This window comes from Mizuhopecten yessoensis, unplaced genomic scaffold, assembly GCF_002113885.1.
Source record: "Mizuhopecten yessoensis strain PY_sf001 unplaced genomic scaffold, ASM211388v2 scaffold11009, whole genome shotgun sequence".
In the NCBI taxonomy this organism is placed as follows: Eukaryota; Metazoa; Mollusca; class Bivalvia; order Pectinida; family Pectinidae; genus Mizuhopecten; species Mizuhopecten yessoensis.
In genome coordinates, this window is record NW_018408833.1 from 243,838 (window position 1) to 270,861 (window position 27,024).

Below are 27,024 nucleotides of genomic sequence, written 5' to 3' on the forward strand. Positions count from 1 at the left end.
AATTAAATATTCCATGGGTGAGATTGGGCATGCTCAGAACTAAATACTCCATGGGTGGGATTGGGAATGCTCAGAATTAAATACTCCATGGGTGAGCTTGGGCATGCTCAGAATTATTCCATGGGTGAGATTGGGCATGCTCAGAACTAAATATTACATGGGTGAGATTGGGCATGCTCAGAATTAATAGCAGATATAAAATGTGTGTATGTACACCCAAGGAAAAATAACGCTTTTAAATGGCATCGTTTGAACTCTTCTTTCAGATTAAATCATTAGATCTTAGAAAATATGAATAGTGTAGCCAATTCACTGGTTAAAATGCTCAATTTTAGGGTCCAAAAAAGGGAGTTTACCCTCCAAAGTAGGGAGAGTTGGCAAGTATGTAATACATACAATATTGTTACGGCAAGTTTGATATTTATTTGAATATAATTAAAAAGGAAATAATTATGATAAACAAATTTCATTGAATATGCTTTAAACCAAACAAATTACATGTTAATAAAATTGTCAACAAAAGTTTTACATTTAAGGTAACGTAAGAGAACAACACTAGGAGGCTTATTTTCAAAATATGTATACAACTTACTGTAATGATTTGTATAACAACTGGCTTTAAACAAATCCCAACATAAAACCCCACTAAACCTAATTGAATCTTATACTTGTGACACATATTCTGTATAAAAGAAACATAACAATTTCATTAATTATTTTAAGTTACAATCTCATTAATTGATTAAAAAAGTGCTATTAATAATAGTTATACTCATATCCATTAATCAGTTCATATTTAAATGAAAATTTGTTGTATATAAATATACAAAATATATAACATGTTATGTCAACAAATCAATCCCTCTTGCACGATTGAAGCAAAGAGATATCAAACCTTGACTCAACTTGCTTCATTCTGTACAAACATCTTGTCCCGTTGTTGAATCTCCACAGATCAGGGATAATAATGGAGTACCTTGTTAGTCTGCACCCACATATGATACAGTAGTTAGAGCTGCACTTAAGGAATGGTAGAAAACAACCAAATCAACATATCTAAATATGAAGGTAGTATCAGGTATTCATATCATACTTATGTACATCTCCGGAAAAAATAGGTTACCCAACATTATATAATTCTGCATAGTAAAAAGGTGTGTGTAACTACATATACGTATTAAAGAATTAAAGTATGTCACAGCAGGTATACAAGTGTTGGATAACTTCGATCATGTAAGTTCTCATTACGAGTTTGTATAACAATCATCCTTGCTTTATTCTTTTTAACTTAATAAGTTTTAAAAATAAATTTAAAAGAAAATTTACAGATTTCCTTAACTACAAATGAACATGTTTGCTGCCATGGTTTAAAGCTGAGTTGTTCACCCCTTATAACAAGCACCAGAGATAGAGTACAGAGGTGTTCAGAATGTTTAACCCCAATGACCTCCAGATCTCACATGATTTCCCGGGGAAAGGTCTCCCCGAGTTTGGAATTGCTACACTGATCATATTCCTCTGGAGGTTGTCTTCATAAAGGCGACATATTTTCCCTTGAGGTAAATAATGCTGCACTTTAATGATCTCCATGACTTTATCTCACAGGAGGATGTAAACACACAATGGCTATCTCTCTGAATTCTAGATGTTTTGGTACCCAGTAGGTTTGGTATCTAAGAATAGGCAGTTTCGATACAAAAGTCCTTAAGAATCTTAAATTTAAAATCAGAACACTAAAGATATGAAAAAAACAACTAAAGCTGAAATTTAAGTCCAAGTTCTTGTTTATATATTTATATTTACATATTTTGTCAATCGCCCTCCATACCTTGGGTATCCACGCTCAAGCGCAGCACCCCACTGAATAACCCACTAACTTTTGGACTGGCGCTGGCTCTATTTTCTGTTTGTACAATTACTGTACCATCTCAATACTAAAACAACTGATTACCAAAACATCTGTAGCCCATCTCTCCCCTTGAGGTCTGTAATGCTAGACTTAATGACCTCAAACCTCTATCATCTGGAAGGATGTCTGTATCAAGGAAGAAAATCTTCAAAATCACTTCTGTTTGACTTTCTTACTCCAGAGAGACTTGATCTGTATCCAGTAGCTGTTCCCTGAGATTATCCCCTGTTAGGCCCTTTTCTTTAGAAAGTCTGTATCCAGAGGTTTGAAGTAGGGAATACTAAACCTCAATCACCTCCAAGTCCTCGTCCCCTGAGAGGATCTTTGTACTCTGGGGTTGTCTCCTCCCCAGTGATAGGGAGGGTATGGTCCCCCCGCTAGAACTGACGCTAAACTCATCCATACTGTCATACGTCTCATCTATAAACACTTGCATCGGCACCTTGTGCTGTTTTAGTAAATCTGACTGCATGATGGAGTTATCTTCCCCTATCTCTTCAAAATCAATTACATAAGAATCCTCAGGCTCAATCTCGATGGATGTATCACTGTTCATTCTACGATGTCCGTCCACATGTACATCTGCAGCAATCTCCACTGTCGCCCCTTTTGACCTTGACTTTGAACTTTTATATGAACTTTGACCTTTTGTTTTAGGCTTTACACCTAAATTGTCCATTTTTATTTCCACATCCCGAGGCGTGACATTTGCAATGAATTTTTTGGGAGTTGACAGTTTTTTTATCTTTGAAGTATCCACCACTGTAGACTTTGGAACATCGTCCTGTGTGACAACTATCACGGGAATTGTGTCCAGATTTTTGTCTGTTCTTCTGTGGCCCTTCTGTCTCTGTGATCTGCGTTCAGCCTGTAGTCCCATGGTGGTGTCCATTGGGAGACAGATTGGGGCGGAGGCATGGTGCTGCACAGTAGGTCTGTGAACGGTGGGTCTCTCTATATTTGGCCTGTTAGCAACTGGTTGTGGGTCCTCAAACGGGATCTCTATAACACTGGTGCCTGTGTCAAAGTCATAATAGTCCCAGGTCGGAGTCTCGGGCCTCGCGCTGGATACCTGGCTGTCTGTATGTTTACCTTGGTCTGCCTTGTATCTCTTTTTGCGATGCTTTTGATCTTGACTAAGATTGGATTTTTCCGGTATATGTACTAGCATACTTGGATTTGTCTCCTGACTGTCTAAACTGTGATGTGACAGATCAGTAACACTTGATGCACTTCCCTTATCCTTGACCTCTGAACCCTGAACACTTGACCCTGAAACCTTATTCATATTGACCTTCACCATTTCTGGGTTAAACTCCTCATCATCTAATATAGTTACACGTTTTAGTGAAGTCTTTAGTTCCACATCTTCATCAAAGTCTTTTACTTTCACCACAGAATGATCTGAAGTTGAGGAAGGGTCTTCCCCAATTGTGACCCCTGTGAGTTCAAGTTCACTTAGTGCACGTTCTGACCCCTCAGAAAAGTCACTGAGGGACAAGTTTCTGATGTTTGGGTTACTGTAAAACACCTGTGCCGAGTTTGTGATCTGAAGTTCAGATGCATAGTAAACCTTCATATTGTTAGGTATGGTGTGGTTCATACAGGGAATCAGTGGATAGCTAGTCCGCACCAACTTACGAACTGCAGACTTCAGCGGCAAGTGATACTGACCAATAAGAAAGCTTCGTTTTGAATATTTCTGAGTGATACAAACCTCAAGTTGCACACTTTGTTCTTTAACCATGTCAGAAGTAACATCTGTGTACTCCAGAGGCTTGGTAAACTTAAATGTTGATGGGGAGTACACATGTTGGAAACCCTGACTTCCTTTCTTCACCTGGAGATGAGCCTCTGTACTTTCTACTCGCACTTCTTCTGTTTTCCTTTTAGAATTCTTTTTCTTGTCAGGCATCAGGTAGGTCTTGACATAGATGGAATGTATCATTGAGGTTGTAGCTGCAAATAGTGAAACTAGTTTTAAAAGATTGTGTTTCATGGGGAAACACATGTGATATAGTCCAACTTTGTTATTAGTTTCTTGGACATATCAAATACCAGTGTCTGTCTTAAATACCTGTAATATCCAGCTATCCTGTATCCCTGTAATATCTCAAATACCCTGTACTCTTATTATATCTCAAATACCCTGTATACTTGTTACATTTCACCTACCCTGTATATGTATTATATCTCAAATACTTTATATACCTGTAATATCTCAAAAATCCCTGTTTACCTGTAATTTCTCAAATACCCTGTATACATTTTACCAGTAATATCTCGAATACACCATATACATTGTATGTGTAATAACTTAAATACCTGGTATCCGGTATACTTGCAAACTGTAATATCTCAAATGCTCTATTTACTTAAATATTCAATATTCAGTTCATTTCAAATGCTATGTGTATATATAGATTTAGATTTAAACTAATAGTTCCATTTAGTTTCACTCAGATTTAAGTTGATAACTGATTGAACTCCTATCTCTCCACAAACTACATGTATATACTTACGTGGCGGTAAAAGAAGATCAGTGACTTGCCAGACTCTGATCTTCAGTGTTGTTTTCTTGGCATGGTATTCAAATGTTAGATGAAGATATCCCAGTACTGCAAATAAAGCAGTAATTTACAGGAGAATGTTAAGTTGACTGTCAGGGAAACATATTGTAGTATTGTTAACATTGCTATAGTTATACACACAGAGACACTGTTTCAGCAACAGAATGATAACAAAGATCAGGGGGAGATAACCCAATACTGTACACAGCAGTAGTTTACAGGAAAATTTGACTGTCTGGGGCACATGTTGTAGTATTGTAAACACAGCTATAGTTATTGACACAGAGATCACTGTCACAGTAACAGAATGAAAACAAAGATCAGGGGGAGATAACCCAATACTGTACACAGCAGTAGTTTATAGGAAATGCTGACAGTTTGGGGCACTTCACATAGTATTACAGCTAGACACACAGACACCACTGTCACAGCAACAGAATGAAAACAAAGATCAGGGGGAGATAACCCAATACTGTACACAGCAGTAGTTTATAGGAAATGCTGACAGTTTGGGGCACTTCACATAGTATTACACCTAGACACACAGACACCACTGTTGCAGCAACAGTTACACACCGTGATAACAAAGATCAGGGAAGATAACCTTATGTCACAGAATCAACTGATATATTTGTATACCTAACTATGGATTTCAAAACTCAAAATGGTAATTAAATACATTAACCTGTCAGTAGTTTGAACAAACTTTGATCTAGATGATGTCATACCTGGATCTTTATTTTTCCTGTCTTTTATTGTCTTGTGATCTTGATTAATTGATTCTGCAGTCGATTCTCCAGATATTGATGCATCATCTTTTACAGGATCTACCTGGATTAGTGGAGGGTTTGTTTTCGTCTCGACTTGTGAGGGGGTCTTCTTTGTTTCTTTCTCCAATTTCTGTTCGGTTTCGCATTCTGAAATCAGCGATGACCATATCATACATTTCTACGTACAAAGCTTTTCATCTTCTAGTGTTTGTTCTTCTTATTCAAATTTAAAATAAACATGACAGTTTGCACTTGCCTTATATGTCAATTCACAACAGACAGAAATTGGCGAGATATTATAGGGAGCTAGTGTATGCAAGATATAGCGAATAATTTGTTTTTATTTTCCTTAAGTTTGATATGAGGATGGTATCTAGACCCTATAAAAGCCCTAATTAACATGATGAGAGGTTATCAAATTTATTTCATCCTGATATTTTGAGACTGTAGGTACAATGGTTTAGGTACATCCAGTTGTGTGTGATATTTGACCCTAAGCTTTAATGTTAACTAAAACATGTGCATCGTCCCTGATTAACATTCTGACCACAAATCTTTCTTATGCCGATATTTTAACCTACAAGTAATTTTTCATGTGAAACAATCCTAAAATTGGTACGAATGAAATTATCAAGCTGATGGACCGTTATTGTCATCTTCTTAACAATAAGTTATTTCCCTGTAATACGATTAAATCAATCCAATCGCACAATGCTTATATGAATGAGGTATAATAATATCTTTTAACTGGTTTGGCTGATATAATAAAAAAAATTGTAGCCAGATACAGTCTTGACTAAGCAATTCCATTACAGAGGTTCTTTTCTTACTTGCTAAATTCAAAATATTCCGGCAATCTTCTACAGCGACATCTAGAGTAGTCTGCCCTTGTTTGTTTGTGATATCCCAGTGCCCCCCGGCCGCAAGCAGTAGAGAGAGACAGTCCACATGCCCTGCCTGGGCCGCATAGTGACAGGCTGTGAACCCATCCAGTGAGTCAGGTTTGTCTGGGTTACCTGTGATATACATAATGTACAAAGTTGTATGAGCAATATACATGATGTACAAAGTTGTATGAATGCAAACATATGAACTAAGTTCACAAGAAAAGCATATCTGAGGTTCCCATTATATGCAACTATATAAAAACAGTTTACCAAATATGCACATTGTGATTGTAGAAGTTTCATTTCGATACAAATATATAATTGTATAGTGTACATATTTTAGACACAGTACGATAACGACAACTTTACTAATTTCTATGATTTACACTGTGTTTGTAATTGGTAATGAACAATAAAAATACAAATTCCAAAGGAAGTCATCATCTCTGGCACCAAACTGCCTTGCTAAAAATATCTGCAGCTCCAACCACTACGCTGCCATCGCAAAAACAGATTAATCCAGGTATTGATGTTGCGATGGTCAAAAGCCTGAAATATAATATGATTTACTTAACCATAGAAATTGAAATTAGAATTTTACAATTCAATGTATCTCATTGCTGATGTAACATACAAACAGAATGCAGTGAGTTATGACATAAAAACCTTTGTGTTTAAGTAGGAGCTTGATGATGTCCTCCTCTCCATTGTGCGAGGCCTCATGTAGAGCACTCCACTGATATAGACCAATCAGATTTGGGTCGTAGCCTTGCTGCAGAGCCACTCTCACAGCATCTAGGTCACTATATCGCACAGCCTCATGGAGTTTGGTGTCAAATGTGCCATGCTCCAGGCTACCCATTATTTAAAACCTGAATGAAATATATTTATTTAATGAATCACATTTTATGTTTTCATATATATTCCTTATATTCTTCAGTAATCATTAATGCATGAGCTAGAAGTGGTCATCCATATCAGGGTTAACGTCACGCTACCACAATTGGTACACTACCCAAATTGGTACACGGCCAGAAAATGGTTCGAATAGAACTTTAAAATTAAATTTGAGCATTTTCCTTTAACAGTATAACAAAATAGATATTTATCAGCATTTCCACTGAATAGTTTTGTTTTCAGTAACATTTTAAGAGTACACAATGACTTCAAAGTAAACATATCAGAAAACCAGTAAAAATGACGTACATCGACAAAATTTTGGAGGATTTTGAAGGAGTTAAATATAAGCATGTTTAAATGTTGATTTCTGGTCCTTATAACTCGATATTATAAAAGTGTATGTAAACAAATGTAGTTCAGTATGGTATTTATAAAAGCAATACATTTTGTTGCAATCCGCACATCAACTAGTAAAATTAAAAACAAGTTTCATAGCCTGTAATATGGTGTACCAATTTGGGTACTAATCAAGGCCAAAAAACGGACGAAATCTCACAGCGAGTTTAGCGTTCTATTTTCAAAAACAAATTACTTGAAATTCAAACTTTTTCTGAAAATGAACCACCATAGGTAGTCTTTGTCAAGAATCAAGAAACATTCCAGATACAATATCTGAATTTTTAAATATCACTGAAAAACTACCAAAATTGTACCAATTGTGGTAGCGCGACGTTACTCTATGGGCTAATTGGATTATACTTGCAATGATATTGCAGAGTATGACTTCAGTGCCTTGATTAAGATCTCATCAATTTATCTGCTAGGTTAAAAAGAAATGTTTCATCCATGTCTACTTATCAGTGCTACTTAGAAAGCATGTGCATCAATAATGTACAAACACCAGCTCTACTGTTTCCATGTGGCTGATGCTGAATTTGACCTACAACTTCTACTTAAACAAATTGTCTAATCTATTCCTTAGGAGAACTGTTTCTTCCATTCATCAGGTATATTTAAGTGCTACATGGAGTATTCTTGCATCTTGCAGCAATGATGAAACTAGTTTAAAACAATCCACAATGGCAAAGTATGCTACAAAAGGCCATTTTATAAGGTCAGACAAATATATACATATGTGATTCCTTTAAAATGTTGGAAAAATTTAAAGAAGGTAGGTAGGTAACAAGTTTTACTTCTTAAGATAACAATTGTATGTGGTTTATATAGGAGAGTGATCTTGACTTTAACAGTGCTTTTTGAAAATTGCCTTAAAACTTTTAAGGTAGGCACAAACAATTTAGGTAGGTAGGGTTACTGGATATTTCTTGTTTGGCCTCATGACTGGACCAGAGCAGAGGTGTGTATGGCAACAAAATGCAGCTTTTAATGGATTTTTTTATATAGATAGTACAGACATAATCAAACATTGATGACTGAATATTTTGGGTGAATAACTCAATTATCAATATAATTACGTAAGGTAAGATATATTTTTTCTCCCATCTTTCACAGAATTATCTCCAATTTTTCCAGATGAAGACTTCTCTGTCATCCCCAAACACATGATTTCTGTTTGAAATAACTGACAATCTCCTTTTAAACTTTTTTTTATGTGGCAGAGATAGTCAGAACAACCTCTATACGTTCCTTTGAAAAAAATGATCATCAGGTTTTGTGTGCTCTTTACTTAGTAGTTTCTTAATATAAGAATAATAACAATTCCTTTTTGAAATCATGCACATTGTAAAAAAAAACACCAGCTCTGAGTAGACGCAGCTCAGGGAGCAAAATGGTTTTTTTCTGGTTGAGGATAGCCCAAGGAAAACCACTGTCCATAGGAGGGATAACAACTAGCCCTATCAGTCTGCCAGCATTGGGTATCACACCAAAAATCTTGGGGGAGTGAGTGGTCTAAAGCTAAGGCTTGATTGCACAAGCAAAAGTGACTCTGTGCATTAGTGACTGAATCTACAAATTAGGCACTAATGTGTGGCGGAACTAGACTGGGTCGGTTGTTGGCTATACTAATTTAAATTGTTCATTTGGTCTTCAGGGCGAAGACTTAGAAAAATGAGAGAGGAATGTAACGGAACTAGATTGGGTAGATCATCAGCAACCAGGTAGCTCAATGTGGTGGAGTGTCCGTCTAAGATTTTCTAGTCTAGGGTTCGATCCTGTCAGTGTCTGGCCATACATTTTTCTGCTCCTGTAACACTTGTATACCTGAGTATATCCACACACTTTTCATACTTACATGGACAAAATTTTCTCTGTTATTGCGTCGATAAAAATGTCAACAACGACTTTTTAACACTCTCAAGAAACCGTCCTCGTTAGGCCTGTAAGATTTCGTAGACCTTCACCTTATTTCAATATTATACCTTGTGGACGACATTCGGACTTTCTCCGCTCTCTTCTCTTTTAAAGACATAGAAAGTTATTTAAAAAAAATAGTTAACGGGCCCGTATATAACCAAACTTCTTTTGCACTGTAAAGCGACCCATGTCAAGTTCAGTGTCGTGTCATTTTGTAACATATTTACAGTATCTGAATCTGATACACTTGAAATTTATTACGTTTTGCCTATTTTATAAACGTTTCTCGTCAAAGGCGATTTTGCAACGACTACATCCCGCAATTATACTTTTTAGTAAGTTGTTTTACTACTTGTGTGTAACATTGGTTCGCTTACCATTTATTTTTACATGCTAAATGATCTTTTTCGCATGTAAAAACAAGTGAAACTTGGTTTCCACAGACGCCATTGCGGAAGTCTCCCGTGTCGTTAAATCTCGCGTGACCTTGCTTTTCATTCGGACTCTTTCGGATATTTGCTTTACAATCAATGTAAATACAAGAAATCGGGACATTTTGCACGAAGGAGAATTGTGGGAATTCAATGGCGCCTTGCAGATAAAAGGCAAGTTGACAGTTACCTGCAACTTGTTGTTTATTTACATAATTAAAGACTCTAGAGGACAAAATAAGTGAACTACAAGGTCTTTATAAAATCATCTACACTCATGATCAAGTACTTTGTTATGGGATTACGCGGTTTCTTTTTGCTGGCTGCTAAAATCTGGAGTTTCGTTTGCTATTGCTTCAAAAGACAGGCCAGGACGGTAAGTGACACACATTTTAACTAGGTTATGTTATCACTGTTAAAAATAGACAGATAGTTGTTTTCAAGATATATCAAACGTCTGTAAAGCCCATGACACTGAAATGTCTAAACATGCGGATTCAAATGTTTATTATGATGAAGGTCTCGTTGTAAATATTTTGAAATAAAACAAGCACGTGCCCGCTTATTTAAATATTTAAACCGGTCATAGTAACTTTTGAAAAGTGTAAACTTGGTTCAGTATTATAGTGTCATGGTCTTATATACGCCACTTGAACATTTACGATCAGGTCATCGTTCAGTGTATTGATGTTACGGTATAAACAATTCCCAGAGCACACACACGGTAAACGTATAACTAATTAATAAGCACGCACGTGACCTAAATATCCTAAACACAAGGTCATTCACCCGTGAAGTATGTGGCTTACTTCAACTTCCTTAAAATAATATGCAAGTGGACTATTACTTGTAGCTATAATGTCAATCATTTGTAAAACATTTAAACAGGCAGTTGTTTACTTTAATGAGCATGAAAATTACATATAAATCAACAAAAGTATAGACTCTTACTGTAGATAAAAATAATATTAACTGGGTACATACTACATATTGTATATATATAGAAAATAATAGTTATTGTGTTTACACAAGATATGGTCAGTTTGCAATTGAGTGCGCTAGTTCCCATGTAGACTGCATTAAACGATTTCAAATAATACAGTAGATAAATGCAATTATTTGAAACTTGAATAAAGTTCTAATTGATGACCATGCAAGGACAACACTATAAATTAAATTCCCAGAACAAAACATCTTCATTTACTTCATTTGATTTCTTTTGCACAATCCACAACAGGAGATTTTGTCATTATTATAACTTGGAAAATTGCAAGAAGGAGATACTTGTAAAGTCTGTATGAACTGTGGATAATGCTTAATTATATATAATATATTGATAAGAAATTGTACCCCCACACTGAAACCATGTGATTCTCAAATTTGTGGATTGAAATTTAAATGAGTTTGTAGTTTGAAATGTAAAATTGTCAGTCTGCATTTAAAACAGAATGAGATAATTTTTAATTGCTGTGTCCTCGCCGGTTTGATCATTACCTGAGTCATGAAAGATTTTCTGGTAGATTTTTATCAGTTTTGAATTGAATTTCATTAAATGTCCATTTTGCCTATGAGAGCATATTTTATTTCCCTGGACTAGTATTGAAGCCTTTTGGTTATTTTTTCAGTATTTATAAGGAAGTTTTTAACTTCAAAATACCACAGTGGAAAAGAAATCTAGAAATGCAAAAATAACATACATGTGCGAGACAAGGTAAAACCTGAAAGCCCATGTTTTGAAAGTAATGTTACATTTGTTTTGCAGGTTATACAACATCAAACAGTTAGATATGAAGTTATACCTCTATCACCACTATCCAAGCATAGGCTTAGTAAGTATATTTATTCATATTTGTGAACTTACTTTGGTGTATATTCAATATTTCTTGTACACCTATATATATATATATTTATCGTATATATAACTGTATATTATAAAAGCAGAAAAATGATCTTTAACTACGAAGAAATATTATAAAAAGAAAAATTCTCAACAAAGAGTCTTTAGTACTTTCATCTCTTCTAGGAGATTCTTCAGACAGGTAAGTTAAGATAATGATATTTAACTGTATAGATATATATATTCACTTTTGAAAAGTGTAAACTTGGTTCAATATTATAGTGTCATGGTCTTATATACGCCACTTGAACATTTACGATCAGGTCATCGTTCAGTGTATTGCTGTTACGGTATAAACAATTCCCAGAGCACACACACGGTAAACGTATAACTAATTAATAAGCACGCACGTGACCTAAATATCCTAAACACCTAAAGAGCCCTGTGAAGGGTGAAAGCAGCTAGTTTTTTAGTCAGTCGTTAATTTTTTTTTTTCTATATTTACTTCCTTCACATGGACATTTAATCACTTTTTATTATATATATATATATATATATTACAATCCGCCTGAAGAAGCCCTAGAAGGCAGAAAGGCCTAGCGGACGATCTGAAAAATTTGTTTTTATTCTATATTTTCCTTCGCAAGGACTTATTTATTTATTATCTACTATATATTTATATATATACTGCATATGACACAGTCCAGAATGAACATTGCAAGATCTGTATGATTTGTAGATCAACTCGTGCATCAAATTGCCTTGTGATGTGATATTATATATAATTACAATCTAATTAAAATCAGATCCTAATTCCTGTTCCTCTACCTAATGTAAGAGTATCGTAGAGGAATGGGAATTAGGATCTCATTTTAATTAGATTGATATAATTATAGACAATTTTCTATCAGAGGTAATGCCAATAATGCAAAACTGTTTGTCTTTAATCTGTACATGTGTATTAATGGATGACATAAGATATCTAACTTGTGATGATTGGGTTAGTTTATTTCCTTACTTGTGTTTCTAAATTTAAATCAGTCATAATATTTTGATTCATCTAAAGTGTACAATTAATCTAATAAAAGCAAAAAAGTTTGATTAAAAATGAAAACTGTCTGGCTTCATATAATCTTTTGTTTAAAATAAAATAAACTTAAAATTTATTATTAATTTGATTTCACTAAGTTTAATTAATAATATGTATAATATGCATTTTTTTATGTATTCACACTCACTATAGTACAGATTTTTGAGATATATATAATGGTTAACCACTAAAAATGGACTACAGTATTCAGACTCTTCAGATCGGCTTGTAGTGAAATAATGAGTCATTTAATTATAATAACAAAAAACATTCTGTTAAGTGTCACATATTGATCAACATTTATATACACATACATACAAACCATATCAGTCATCAACCAGTGTGTATTTATAGTAATTGTAGATATGATAAGATGTCACCGTTGACCAATCATGTGAATCTTGCTTCTCTAGTACTACATAATTAATAGAATGTACCAGACATGTATTGTCGTAAGTAATTGTGTTAATTTGCTGGTACATGTTTTAACATTATGCTTTTTGTACTCATAAATTCCTGTACAACAAAATATTATTTTCAAATTAGGTCACTAGTTTGTTATCTAATTCCATGATCTGTTATACCGTCTTTGCATATTGCAGAGTTATTTTCTCTTGGGAGCAGGTATTGATTGTTAAGTCACTTGTTTGTGAGAGTAACGTCATCAATTTTTGAGAAAACGAAGTAATTTTCTCACACAGACCAATGATGTAACAATCGATACCTGCTCCCAAGAGAAGACAACTCTGCAATCCGCAGACGAAATACACTGTACTGTACATGTATATTAAAGTGTGATATGTGTATACGTAGTCACAATATTGCTAAATCTTGCATGGATTGGTTCCTTTTGATGTATTTCAGGTATGCTTAAGAGGAAGACATTAGTACTTGATCTAGATGAAACACTGATACATTCTCATCATGATGGCGTGTTAAAGCCGACAGTTAAACCTGGAACCCCACCCGATTTTGTCCTTAAAGTAATTATATATATATATGTGTGTGTATGTCATGGTATCAGTGTAAATTTTTTAGCTCACCTGCCCAAAGGGCAAGTGAGCTTATGCCATGGTGCGGCGTCCGGCGTCAACTTTTTACTTTAAACAACTTCTTCTCAGTAACCAAAAGGCCTAGGATGATGATATTTGGCCAGTAGCATGCTGGAATCAAGGGCTACCAAGTTTGTTCAAATAAATGACCTTGACCCACTTTTAAGGTCACAGGGGTCAAATATATCAAAACCTTCAAACAACTTCTTCTCAATAACCAAAAGGCCCAGAGTACTGATATTTGGCCTGTAGCATGCTGGGATAAAGGGCTACCAAGTTTGTTAAAATGAATTACCTTGATCCACTTTCAAGGTCACTGGAGTCAGATGTCTTAAAATCTTCAAACGACTTCTTCTTGATAACCAAAAGGCCCAGGGTACTGATATTGGGCCTGTAGCATGATAGGATGAAGGGCTACTAAGTTTGTTCAAATGAATGCCCTTGACCCAGTTTCAAGGTCACTGGGGTCAGCTGTCTTAAAATCTTCAAACAACTTCTTCTCAATAACCAAAAGGCCCAGGGTACTGATATTGGGCCTGTAGCATGCTGGGATGAAGGACTACCAAGTTTGTTCAAATAAATGACCTTGACCAACTTTCAAGGTGACAGGGGTCAAATGTCTTGAAATCTTCAAGCAACTTCTTCTCAATAACCAAAAGGCACAGGGTACTGAAATTGGGCCTGTAGCATGCTGAAATGAAGGGCTACCAAGTTTGTTCAAATGAATTACCTTGACCTACTTTCAAGGTATTTCACACCCTATGTCCTTGTTCGACATTCAAGGTCACAGGTGTCATGTTTAAATCTTTTAATAGGTTCTTATGAATCAAACACTTATATTCTGCCTGTAGCTGTTACTTTTAGTCCACTTTTACGATTACAAGTGTGAGATTAATACCAGGTGAGCGATGCAGGCCCATTGGGCCTCTTGTATATACCTCTGATCATACTTCCTGAGTCATATTTTCAAACTGATTTTTTGAATTTTGAAATCTGTCATTTTGAGAACTTGAAATGTTTAATTAATAAAGGGTAGATAAAACACTGTGAGGTTGAAATTGAAAATATTTTGCCTGTTCATGTATGTATATATATATATCCATGTATTTCAGTTTCACTTGACTAATGAATCATTTAAGGCCAAACAAACCAAATTTTGTTTCTGGTACCATATCTACCTTATTTTTTGTGCCTACCCCAATTTTTGTTCTGCAATTTTCAAAGAAGCGCTGTTTAAGTTAAGATCATTGTGCTATAAAAACAACACATTTATTTTTTTAGAAATGAAATTTCTTATCTTCCAACAATTTGTTTGGTTTGACAATCCATATGTAGAAACATATAGATGAAATATATTTGTATTTGTCCAAACTGAATTTACGGTACCCTGTTTATATATAACAAAAACAGAGATTTTCCATTGAAATAGTATTGTTTGAGATTTTTCATTCAAAAATATACATGTATAAAAAATTACAAATTCATGTAGAATGTTTATGGTGAGGGAGAAACTGAATTTTAAGTGATATTACAATTTACAGCTTTTTGTTGATGTCTTTAATTTAATCAAGAACAATTTTACAATTTGAACTATCTATTTTTATTACAGGTTAATATTGACCGACATCCTGTACGATTTTTTGTACACAAGAGACCACATGTGGATTATTTCTTAGAAATTGTAAGTTACCCATGACGCAGTGCTAATGAATAGAATTTCATGTTGCTCTGTGTACTTTATATCCAGATAGTATGTCACTCCAATGCTTTTCTTAGTTTTCACCCAGATAAATCTTAATTGAATGCATATTTAAATATAAATACTGGCATGAAATGAATTCATCGTATGTACAGAAATTATATATTTACCCACTAGTTCAAAAGATAGCTGTCAACATTGTTTATCTAAAATAAGATAAAGACAAAGAGAGACTATATATAGAAATAGTACAATATAATTGAAAATAATGATATTCTGAAGATAAAAGAATTGTTGGTCAAGAATTGCTCGGAGAATTTAAATAAAATATTCAAGGAAGCTTTCAATCAATGTTTGCTGATATTTAAATGTTATGATATAATATTAAATTTGTAATTATTTTTATCTTACATCTATTTGATCCGTTGACAGGTAAGTCAATGGTATGACCTAGTGGTGTTTACAGCCAGTATGGAAATCTACGGAGCAGCTGTGGCGGATAAACTGGACAATAATAAAGGCATACTGCGGCGCAGGTATTATAGGCAGGTAAGTTATACAAAGTACAAGTATAATAGGCAGGTAAGTTATACAAAGTACAGGTATTACAGGCAAGTAAGTTATACAAAGTACAGGTATAATAGGCAGGTAAGTTATACATAGTACATGTATTAAAGGCAGGTAAGTTATACAAAGTACAGGTGTTATAGACAGGTAAGTTATACATAGTACAGGTATAATAGGCAGGTAATTAGATATTCAAAGTACAGGTATAATAGGCAGGTAAGTTATACGTAGTACAGGTATTATAGGAAGGTAAGTTATATATAGTACAGGTGTTATAGACAGGTTAAGTTATACATAGTACAGGTGTTATAGACGGTAAGTTATACGTAGTACAGGTATTATAGGAAGGTAAGTTATATATAGTACAGGTGTTATAGACAGGTAAGTTATATATAGTACAGGTGTTAAAGACAGTTAGTTATATAAAGAAGGTGTTAGAGGCAGGTAAGTTATACATAGTACAGGTGTTATAGACAGGCAAGTTATATATAGTACAGGTGTTATATACAGGTAAGTTATACATAGTACAGGTATAATAGGCAGGTAATTAGATATTCAAAGTACAGGTATAATAGGCAGGTAAGTTATATATAGTGCAGGTGTTATAGACAGGTAAGTTATATATAGTACAGGTATAATAGGCAGGTAAGTTATACAAAGTACAGGTATAATAGGCAGGTAAGTTATATATAGTACAGGTGTTATAGACAGGTAAGTTATATATAGTACAGGTGTTAAAGACAGTAAGTTATATAAAGTAGGTGTTAGAGGCAGGTAAGTTATACATAGTACAGGTGTTATAGACAGGTAAGTTACATATAGTACAGGTGTTATAGACAGGTAAGTTATACATAGTACAGGTTTAATAGGCAAGTTATTAGTTATACAAAGTACAGGTATAATAGGCAGGTAAGTGATATATAGTAAATGTATTATAGGCAGGTAAGTTATAGAGACATTTGTTTTCCTACACTGATTATCTAAATACAGTATAGTTTTGAAAGCAACCTGGATTGATGGCAGCACAAACCCTCGTAATGATATAGTGAACTTATTTCAGTGGTTAACATGGAACCAGAAAATGTGTTTGTTGACTTTCCCTACCTACTGAAAGACAGAGTTATCGTTCCCTGTAACTATACAGCAATGGACAGACTTTATTATCTTTCCCTCATGTAAAGCAACACATGGCTAATATTGTTATGTAGATCACTTAACTTTTGTTATTAAGTGTAGTTATTTGTATCTTGTTTGTCATTATTTCAGCACTGTCATTTAGCAGAAGGCAGCTACACCAAGGATTTATGTGATATCTGCAGTGACCTTTCCAGTATATTTATACTTGACAATTCACCAGTGGCATATAGAAATTATCAAGGTAGGTTGTTTAGGCCTGTACAAACCTACTTGCCCACTGTTCGGGGCAGTCAGTGTTAAGTTTTGGACAAAAAGTTTGAATTTATTTTCCTGTTCAGTGGTTAGTTAAGCACACTGAAGTTAAGCAGACATTTGGACTTATGCAGACCTTTGTATTTTATAAGTATGTTCATAAGTGCAATGATTATACATTGGTAAATGTTGTATCTGTTAGTGATCTCAGGTATTTTTTCTGCTGAATGAAAGCAAAGTAAGTTACTAGCAGAATATGTTTGTCATACTTGCCAACCTTTTAAAAATTCCATGGGGGATTCTGTGCTAAAATTTCTAAACGTAAATTAATTTTCTGAATTTACCACCTTAGAGGCAAAATAACTCTATAAAATCACATGCTTTGAGTTGTTCTTTCAGATGAAATCATTAGATCTTAGAATAAATAAATAGTTGGAAAATATCAAATTTAAGGGTCCAACTCAGAGGTCTCTTCTCAAATGATTTTTCAAACATGATTTATAAATATATTTACTATACATGTATAAATGCCCAAATGTTTGAATAATTCATGTTTCCTTTTGGAAATTCCACATCCCCCTTAAACTTATTTTTAAGCAAATTTTTCGAGTTGTAATGTTGTGTTACTACACAAGGTAAATAACTGATTATTTTTTGTTTACAGATAACGCTATCCCTATACGGTCATGGTTCAGTGACCCTACAGACACCGCTCTTCTCTGTTTGCTACCAATGCTGGATGCGTTGAGGTTTTGTAACGATGTGCGATCAGTGCTTAGTAGAAACTTGCATCTACATCGGACATAGCCCAGCTGGAATGCAATCATCTTTGTGGACATCTTGTCATCTTCACTGTAATATAGAGCCTTGTATGATCATACTTATACCATACACACACGCACGTACACCCTACATATCAGCCCCCTATATACATAGTCTATCCCCTAAACACCTCACCTCCTTACATATCAAATCTATTGACAATGTATACACCTATATCCCTCCCCAAAACTAAATTCTCCTTCTCCTTCCCCTTACAACATCATCCTATACCTAATACCTACCATTCTATCTCTTGTGACTTTTTCTTAATTACATACACCAGATATCCTTCCTGTCCATCATTCAACATTTTACCGCAGACTTGGTTGAGATTGGCGTTTCGGAAAGCATGTATGACTTCACAACACATGTGGTTTATATGTGTTTTGCTGCAGGGCATTGCTGGAAAAACCATGGTTATAATTATTTTCAAAACACAATTTGATTTTCAAATATGACACATGACTAGCTAGATGCTATTCTACAATTCGGCTGATCTACAATATAGCCAACAGAACAGATGTGTCTGAAAAACTTGTCCTTAAAGCTAGCTGTACCGTATGCATGTGTCAAAGGTTGTGTTATCAGGGAATTTTCATACATATAAATTTTCAACCTGTTTGAAGCTTTCAATGATCTCCTAGTGTAGTGTCAATGGCTTTTAGATATATATCACGGATTTAGTTCACGTAGATATTTAAAAGAATTTGTGGCATAAATTTTCCTAAGTAGGAGTAGAAACATTGGTATGTGTAGGTTTGTCATACTCCTTGACTGATAATTTGCATACGTAGCTGAGATTACAGGGTACGGTGTATACCCCTTGTCACAGTCACAGCACTGTGTCGGGTGTACTTCAGGGTTACAACATTATAGACGTCCTTTTCTCTATCTTCAAAATCCAAGAAGCTGCTCTGGAAATACACATTTTCTAAAACCCTTGGGATATGTCACAACAAAATCGAAGGCTCTTCATATGACACCTTGTTGATGAGACAATAGACTTAGTCTGATTTCTTTGGGGTACATGATAGAAATTTTACGGCTGTGTAGCGGGGAAATTGACAGGTATTGAAGGTAGGTGTGCCTCTTCTGTAATCCTCAGAAAACAGGTATCGGCTAGTAATTGGTCAGGTTTGTATACCTGAATCGATAAAAAAGCTGCGTCCTGGGGTGCAGAGGGAAGATATGTGTATGAAAAGTAGAACTATTTGATTTCTAAGATGCCTTTTCTAGTTTTGACTAGTACTCCCTGTTTGTGCCCGTTGACATCTTAAGAATAATCTCTTTGCTGTACAACATTCATGAATGATTGTAAGGATTACATTCTATCTACAACATAATCATTTCTGCAAGTTTGCTTAGAATTCGACTATCTTATCTTTTTTTCAGTATATAAAGCATCAAGATTTATTTGCTAACAGAATTGGTCACATAATAATTGAGGAAAAAAATCAGACACCAATGAAAATTATTGATATTAATTTCTAAAACAACTACTCTGTCATATGTTCTACCTCATCAAAACACCTCAAATTATCTCCCTTTGTTGTACCTACACTTGTGTGGTTCACAGATCCAGAGGAAAGTCCAGCATTTATTTCAAAGGCAAGGTATTAATGTCCACTGTTAATATCAAAGTTGTTGTAGCTTACTTTTGAACACTTTCAGCATTTTGTGCATGTGGGCTTAATGAACTAAGTACAATGTGTGATGGTCAAAAATGGCAGTGAATTATGACCGTTATGAATAATGAATTCACTCATTCACCCCTGAAGATGCATTTGAACTCTTCCAATTCAAAGGTTGGAATAGTTCATTATTAAACTTCAGGGGTGAATGATTTAAGTGTTGGTGTTTATTCTGTATCTTATACTTCCTTTTGCCTGTGATTATGATGAGTTGAATGTAAGTAGTGAATTTGATGTTTCTAAAATTGCAAATTGAATGGTTTTGAACAATTGTGTGCAAATGCATTTTTTTTGGTCAAGTATAATCTCCTTAAAAGAATTCACCTGTAAAATATCTTTATGGTTTATAAATGTTTGGAATTAGTAGATTGTATATTTTTTTTTAAACATACACAGGAATGCATACATTGATAAATCTGTGATATTTCTGAAGTGACAAGGTTTTAGGTGAGGATACCGATAACTACACCGGTCACATCTAACATTTAAAGTAGACAATTTCTCACACCTTAGCCAGGGATATCCCATGTTTTACGCCATGCTAGATGTTATGATATCATCCGATCTGTGAAACACCTTTACGTGTTTATGTATGGCACCAAATATCAAATGTCAATGTAATCATTCTCGCACTTAAACAGATTAATAACCTATATTTGAAATATTCTGTAATGGCGTTCAGTATATTGCCTTTGGTGTTATTTAATTCGCAATATAACATACATACGATAATCTACATCATGAAACAAGTGCAGATGCCATTTTAAATTGAGGCCCCAGATGGGATAATTGTAAACCACGTTAAAATTAAAATGGACTAATAAGGAGGTACGAGAAAAAAATCAATTGCCTGTAACTGAGAGAGATTAAGGCTCAGATTCTGTAACATCCCAACCTAGGCTTGCCTGTAGATTAGGACTTTGTAATTTAAACTTAACCCTTGACTGAAATAACCTAATCTCACTCAGTTACAGGGTATAGGTCCTACTGTTCTGTTTGAGGGGTTTAGTACTGTTAACGTCAAGGCTGTAGGGGGATTGTCTCTGCAGAGTTTTTGCAACTATACCAGGGATGTAATTAGGGATTCGAAAAAAGGTGGAGTTCTGATGAAAAGGTAGCAACCTACCTAACCTCCATAGAAAATCAGTATTATTTAATATTTCAAATCAAATCAAAGTCTTTTAAATAAAAGAAAAAATTGAGGAAACAAAATCTTTGATAAATAATTGCATCCCTGATATACCTGCTATTTTATGTCAAACAAGTGTTAAGATATATAGTTTATAGATTAAGTGTAATAGGCTTGACTATTGAATACAGAATGACAAAGTCATCTGTTAGATAGGTGTGCATTATTGGTGCGAAATTTGTGTAATACAGGGGAAAGTGCTATGGGAATTACTGTAATAAGGAATGTTATCACACAGAAAAACCGGCAACTTATTTAAACATAAAATTTAAGATCAAAATTAATTTCTGTTAAAATTCACATTTCAGATAAAGATTTTTTTCACTTATATTAATTTCTAAAAAAAATACGTAAAAATATGTGTGCAATATTAAATTTGTTTGTCTCAGTAACTACAAGGGGAGTAAATTAAATTAATAACAAGAATGGTACAAACAAATTCAATCAATCTGTAGCATAAACCAGACTTGAATAACAAGAATATACACTAAACTGATTCATCAACTCCTTTATATTTGAAATATATATATATAACCTTGACCTTGATTCAAGGTCATCGTTCCAACAAGCAAGTGAAGGCTGTGTGGTGTACAAGATGATGAATATACAAGTTTCCATTTTTTTGTATAGATGGGTAAATTGTTATGTATATACTGTGTGCTCCAGACTCCAATGGAGTGCTTTATTAGCATTGAAATATATAACAACTTTGTTGATTTTGTTGATTGAGTGTGAAATGTAAAAAGCATTATTCAATATTTTACGGTTATTTTGCTATTATTTTTTTCAGTGATATGAGTTGGGACTGCTTTCTGTCTGAATATATCCATTGGTCGAAACTGAGGTGTATACCGCATAGAGACACAATTGTTCGTCAGATATCAGAATTCTATATATTTTCGTGTTACTGTTTATTTTGCAGGGTGCCTGTTTGTTTTGTTAGGTTTTACAAGTGTTCGTAGGTTTCTGAAAACATTGCTCCATCCAGCAACACACCTTTGATAGTCGATGTTTGGTTAAGGACTTGCGGAATTTCTTATCCATATTGTGATATACAAAATCTCTCGGTTGAAAAGTGATCATGTATTAATAGACAATAAAGGATATACAATTCTTATGCTTGTTACCTGAGAGAGTAACAAGAAGATTCTGAATGTTAGATTTTAGGACTTCCACTATTCTGCAAAAAAATATTAACCATCAGGAAAGAATTTTGAAGTTAAGCACTCTGCAATTCGCAAACCTTGTGCTAAACTTCACAAATCTTCCCTCTGGTTGACATTTCACTGTAAACATCACCCATGAGTGATAAAGTATTGAAAAATCTCAACCCTCGGGAAAGAATTTTGAAGTTAAGCACTCTGCAATTCGCAAACCTTGTGCTAAACTTCACAAACCTTCCCTCTGGTTGACATTTCACTATAAACATCACCCAGGAGTGATAAAGTGTTATTCTCTGGGATAAAAGGATATTAATTTATAAAGTTCTGTAACAAGAATGAGCATGATATGATTTTCAAAAATAGACCTAAGTTGAGGTGAATATGTGGTTATGTGTACCTGAGAAAGCGATAATGCTGTTTCCGAAAAAGTAACAGAGTCAATATTACAAATCAGCAACCTGCACATGATTATGATCAACCAATGAGGTTGTAGGGAAAATGTGTGACATCTAATAATCACTTTTATGTCTCTAACTTTAATTTGTTAATGGGGAGGTCACACAGGAATGGTGTATTTCTGGATGGAGCCAATTACATTTTAAACGGAGTGTTTATCTTCCTTTCAGTATAATCACTGTCATTGTATTTTGAATCTTTGGTTTTGATATGTTGTGTAACATCAGATTAAAAGGTTTATGTCACAATAATCATAATTCATATTACATCCAGTCCAAGCTGGTCTGGAATAAGGGGGATTGATAGTATAACGGTACACAGATGGTACTTACTAGCACAACAATTTTTATTTTATAAAATTCTCTTTCATAGTATTATCTTACTAGGTATTGCTTGACTTTATTTCCATGTGAAAGTTAGAAAGCTTGCATTTTGAGGATACTTTAAATACTAAAAGTTGTAGTTGTATATGTTTACATGGTAGATGTCAAAGGATAATGTATGCAAAGCATGAAAAAGGAGTTGTTTCTGTTCCCTGGTCAACTGGGGGTTCATATTAGAGAACTTAAGGTTTCTATGTTGACCATTGGGGTCTTATGATGAACTACAACACTTATAAACTATAGGCTCTAGAGATGAACATTGGCTCATAGTGAACTTAAGGTTTCTATGTTGACCATTGGGGTCTAATGATGAACAACAACACTCATAAACTATAGGTCATAGAGATGAACATTGGCTCATAGTGAACTTAAGGTTTCTATTAACCTTTGGGGTCTAATGATGAACAACAACTCTAATAAACTAGAGGCTCTAGAGATGAACATTGGCTCATAGTGAACTTAAGGTTTCTATGTTGACCATTGGGGTCTTATGATGAACTACAACACTTATAAACTATAGGCTCTAGAGATGAACATTGGCTCATAGTGAACTTTAGGCTGTTACTGTGACAACTTTAATAACAACACAACTACAGCTGTCAGGCAACTAATTAGGCTAAATGAGTTTCAAGGTCATTAAAATTGTTACCTCATTAACCCTCATTAATCCTAATAGTTGCTTTTTTTTTTAAAATTACTTGAGTGTCTGGCCTGTGTTTCTGTGTTTAACCAGACAATCTGTTCCACTGATGAGTGATCTAATCCTCTGTCCCTCTATATGTGATTCACTTGTCTGTTATTCAATGAATACCTAGGTTGAAATTCAAAAATAAATCAAACCTTTTCTTGATCTCTTGATTATCTAGTCAAATTCCAATTATTACGACTATATAAAAAATGATATTAACAGCATATATTGGACTGTAGTTCTTTGTATTGATATATAACATTTCTGTGGTTATGTAGATATATTAATATAAAATTCTGTGGGGAGGGAGGACTATTGTACAAGGTATATTGGTCATACTTAACATATGTACCGATCAAATATCTAGGTCTGAGACCATCTCTTTTCATGAAGAAAATTACTTGAGCTTGGAGCTATAAGATTTATACACAAAGTGACAATGAATTGTTAAGACTGTAAAATACAAATTACTCCCACATTGAAAGCACTATCAAACGAGGCAGCTTTAGATAGCAGTGAATTTTCAGAGGGGGTGACTGTTCCCATGTATATTGAATTATTTACCTTTGTCTCAATTGAAGTATTATAGAAAAATTAAGTTGTCAAAAAATATTATTGCCATAATTTTGTCAAGTATCTGAAAAAGCAACGATTACTTATCAAGAATTTATTTTAGTCGGACAGTATTTACTGTAACTGTTTTGATACATTTAGAGACGAACCCTAGTATCAAGGTCAAATTGGGAAATAAACTTAATACCCTTTTTAGAACTGTTTAGGCTTATCTGTGGTAAAATAGGTGTATATGTATACCCTTTGCTGATTATGTAAGCATATAAATATAGTGAGTACAATTGTAATAATTTTCTTTCCATCCTATAACCTACCTGTTGTTGTTGTGGCTTACCTGTCCATACATACTCGTTTTTGTACGTGTTCGGTGCTGTACAATTGTGTCCTAGCCCTACCTTACTATAACCCATTGTTGTATGTGTGCAGTATTGTATATGTGACTCAGTATATATACTAATTATCTCATACCCAGATGTGTAGTGTTACTATTTGATAGTCAGGGGAGGAGATAGCAACATGTTTAGGATTCAACATATTGTTTTAAACCTCTCAGTCACTCCTCTGAATATTCTTTAAATTAGCTTGATGTAAAGCTTCATATATTTACAAAGAAACACTTGCAATGATACCTATGAGAAGAAGCATAAATTCTCTTTTTAAAAGAGAAATCTGCAGCTACTTTTTTTTGTTGCAGTTCTTTTAGTTCAAAATCCCTTCGACAGTTTTCCTGATTAAGAAATATCTTACTGTATAAAATGAAATGTTTGAAAGTATTTTCTTTCATGGTTTGAAGCTATTTAGGTAGTTTCACAGTAAAAACTTTCATGGATACCACATATAAATATTCAGTAAACCACATCAATCAAATTCGCTGTATTCATTTTTGTGGTTCATAGCATCCATGAAAACCAAGGTTTATACACAACAAACATTTCATGTTATACAGTACCTTACGACTTTTGTACTGTACCGGTGTAGTAATGTTAGTGTTCTGAACCATTAGTAAACTCCTGTTAACACAGCAGACTTTGAGCTGTATGGTAATTATATTGTATTCCCAGGTACAGTGTTTATGTACGGTATGTTCCCAGTAGACGGCACATTATTGATAGTGACTACACCCAACTTTAGGTAGTAATGTAGTAGTATTGGTGACAATACTCTACTGTTATATTGTGGACTCCTGTTTCCATTAGCTTTCGGTCTGCATAAGATCAGGAATTTGTTTCCTATCTGGATTCTATATTTTGAAAGTCTGGTCTTCAACATTTTGTACATATAATTCTGTAATTAAGATTTCCTCGATTCAAATAATGTAAACATTTCTCTATAAGGTATTTCTATAAATCGGGAGTCCTTGTATTAGCTGTAGTAAGTGTATTACATGTAGACAGGAAGACGGTGGCTATGCCATTTAGAGCATATATTCCATTTCATGTCAGATTTTTATATCGCCATCAAATATCATTGTAGCTTAGATTATAATTTTTGTTGTCATTGCCTGTAATGATTAATGTCATAAATGCTATTGTATCAGTCACCATCAAAAGCTTCACTCCCTTCTCGTTATGAACTTGACTCAGTTAGGAGAGTCTAAAGCATAACATAAGGGTGAGAAGGAACATTATCATGTTTATGATACTAACTTTCACACCCCTGTGAAGATATTGAGCTGGTCCGTAAAATTGGGGGGTGAAGTTTTATTTTTATTTTCTTGACACATCACCAATCAAGTTACAAAGGCTGGTCCAGATTATTATAAAACATATTTTCACTCATCAAAATTCTCACACTCTTTAAAATAAACTACCTTGCCCCCACACCAATTGTTGAACTCACCTACGTATTCATTACTGCTTACTGTAAACTTATTCAAAGGCAAAAAGGGTAAAAATAGAACGGAGGTGAAAACATTCAACTTCACAGCTTCATGGTTACAGAATATCATACTTGCCTCTATAGACATTTTACCCACTGTATATTGTACATATTTTCTAAAATAAGAGATGGGATGTAAAATATATCGGAAAATTTTCCAGTTTTCGTTTTTACACGATGCAATTTTGCGTTGTATATATAAAATATATTGGAACCTTCTCATGATGGGTCAAAAGAAAATGTGCCTTTTAGGGATAGAGATACATTGTAATGTGACCTTTAGGGATAGAGATACATTGTAATGTGACCTTTAGGGATAGAGATACATTGTAATGTGACCTTTATGTTAAGGCTGGACCAGATCAGTCAGAGACATGGGGGTGAGAAAGTTACCATCAATTGTTACCTGGACAACCGTGGTGAAACGGCAGTCAGCATCACTGTTTGTTATTAGACTATATGAATAAATCTTATCTGCTCAGGAAACGGGCAGAGAAATCAGTCAAGTGTGTCCTTGTTGTGTGTTATTAGACATTAATAAATCTTATCTGCTCAGGAAACGGGCAGAGAAATCAGTTACGTGTGTCCGTGTTGTGACCTGGGGAGAGAAATCAGTAACGTGTGTCTGTGTTATAACTGGAAGGTGGACTGGGCAGAGAAATCAGTCAAGTGTGTCAGTGTTGTTACTGGGAGGTGGCCTGGGCAGAAAAAAAAGTCAAAAGTGTGTTTGTGTTTTGACTGGGAGGTGGCCTGGGCAGAGAAAT

At 34.4% G+C, this 27,024-nt stretch overlaps 2 protein-coding genes across 3 annotated transcripts; one reads left to right on the forward strand and one right to left on the reverse strand.

Moving 5' to 3' along the window:
- Window positions 1–441: 441 nt before the first annotated feature.
- LOC110464575 lies at window positions 442–9,816 on the reverse strand. Its single transcript, XM_021519852.1, has 6 exons — window positions 9,730–9,816; window positions 6,803–7,008; window positions 6,080–6,265; window positions 5,208–5,396; window positions 4,432–4,527; window positions 442–3,868 (listed from the first exon to the last, which is right to left on the reverse strand). The coding sequence occupies exons 2-6, from the start codon at window positions 6,996–6,998 to the stop codon at window positions 2,190–2,192; spliced, it is 2,346 nt and encodes a 781-aa protein (XP_021375527.1). The 5' UTR covers window positions 6,999–7,008; window positions 9,730–9,816; the 3' UTR covers window positions 442–2,189.
- Window positions 9,817–9,918: 102 nt separating this feature from the next.
- LOC110464535 (CTD nuclear envelope phosphatase 1-like) lies at window positions 9,919–26,762 on the forward strand. 2 transcript variants are annotated; one of them, XR_002464506.1, is made up of 8 exons: window positions 9,919–10,159; window positions 11,546–11,612; window positions 13,575–13,693; window positions 15,372–15,443; window positions 15,894–16,010; window positions 17,295–17,406; window positions 18,082–23,308; window positions 23,586–26,762. XR_002464506.1 is itself a non-coding variant. In XM_021519789.1 (7 exons), exons 1-7 carry the CDS (start codon window positions 10,061–10,063, stop codon window positions 18,222–18,224), a joined length of 729 nt encoding a protein of 242 aa, XP_021375464.1. In that variant the 5' UTR covers window positions 9,919–10,060; the 3' UTR covers window positions 18,225–26,762. The 2 variants fall into 2 exon arrangements, 1 of the variants encoding a protein (XP_021375464.1); XM_021519789.1 differs by having other exon boundaries at window positions 18,082–26,762.
- Window positions 26,763–27,024: the final 262 nt, after the last annotated feature.

Excerpts from the sequence above, each read along its gene's own strand:
- LOC110464575 (XM_021519852.1), bottom strand. The coding sequence starts at position 6,998 with ATGGGTAGCCTGGAGCATGGCACATTTGACACCAAACTCCATGAGGCT. Across the intron at positions 6,266-6,802 it reads GCTCCTACTTAAACACAAAG|GTAACCCAGACAAACCTGAC; the intron begins GTTTTTATGTCA and ends TGTATATCACAG. Across the intron at positions 3,869-4,431 it reads TGATCTTCTTTTACCGCCAC|CTACAACCTCAATGATACAT; the intron begins GTAAGTATATAC and ends CACTATTTGCAG.
- LOC110464535 (XM_021519789.1), top strand. The coding sequence starts at position 10,061 with ATGATCAAGTACTTTGTTATGGGATTACGCGGTTTCTTTTTGCTGGCT. Across the intron at positions 11,613-13,574 it reads ACTATCCAAGCATAGGCTTA|GTATGCTTAAGAGGAAGACA; the intron begins GTAAGTATATTT and ends GATGTATTTCAG. Across the intron at positions 17,407-18,081 it reads GGCATATAGAAATTATCAAG|ATAACGCTATCCCTATACGG; the intron begins GTAGGTTGTTTA and ends TTTTGTTTACAG.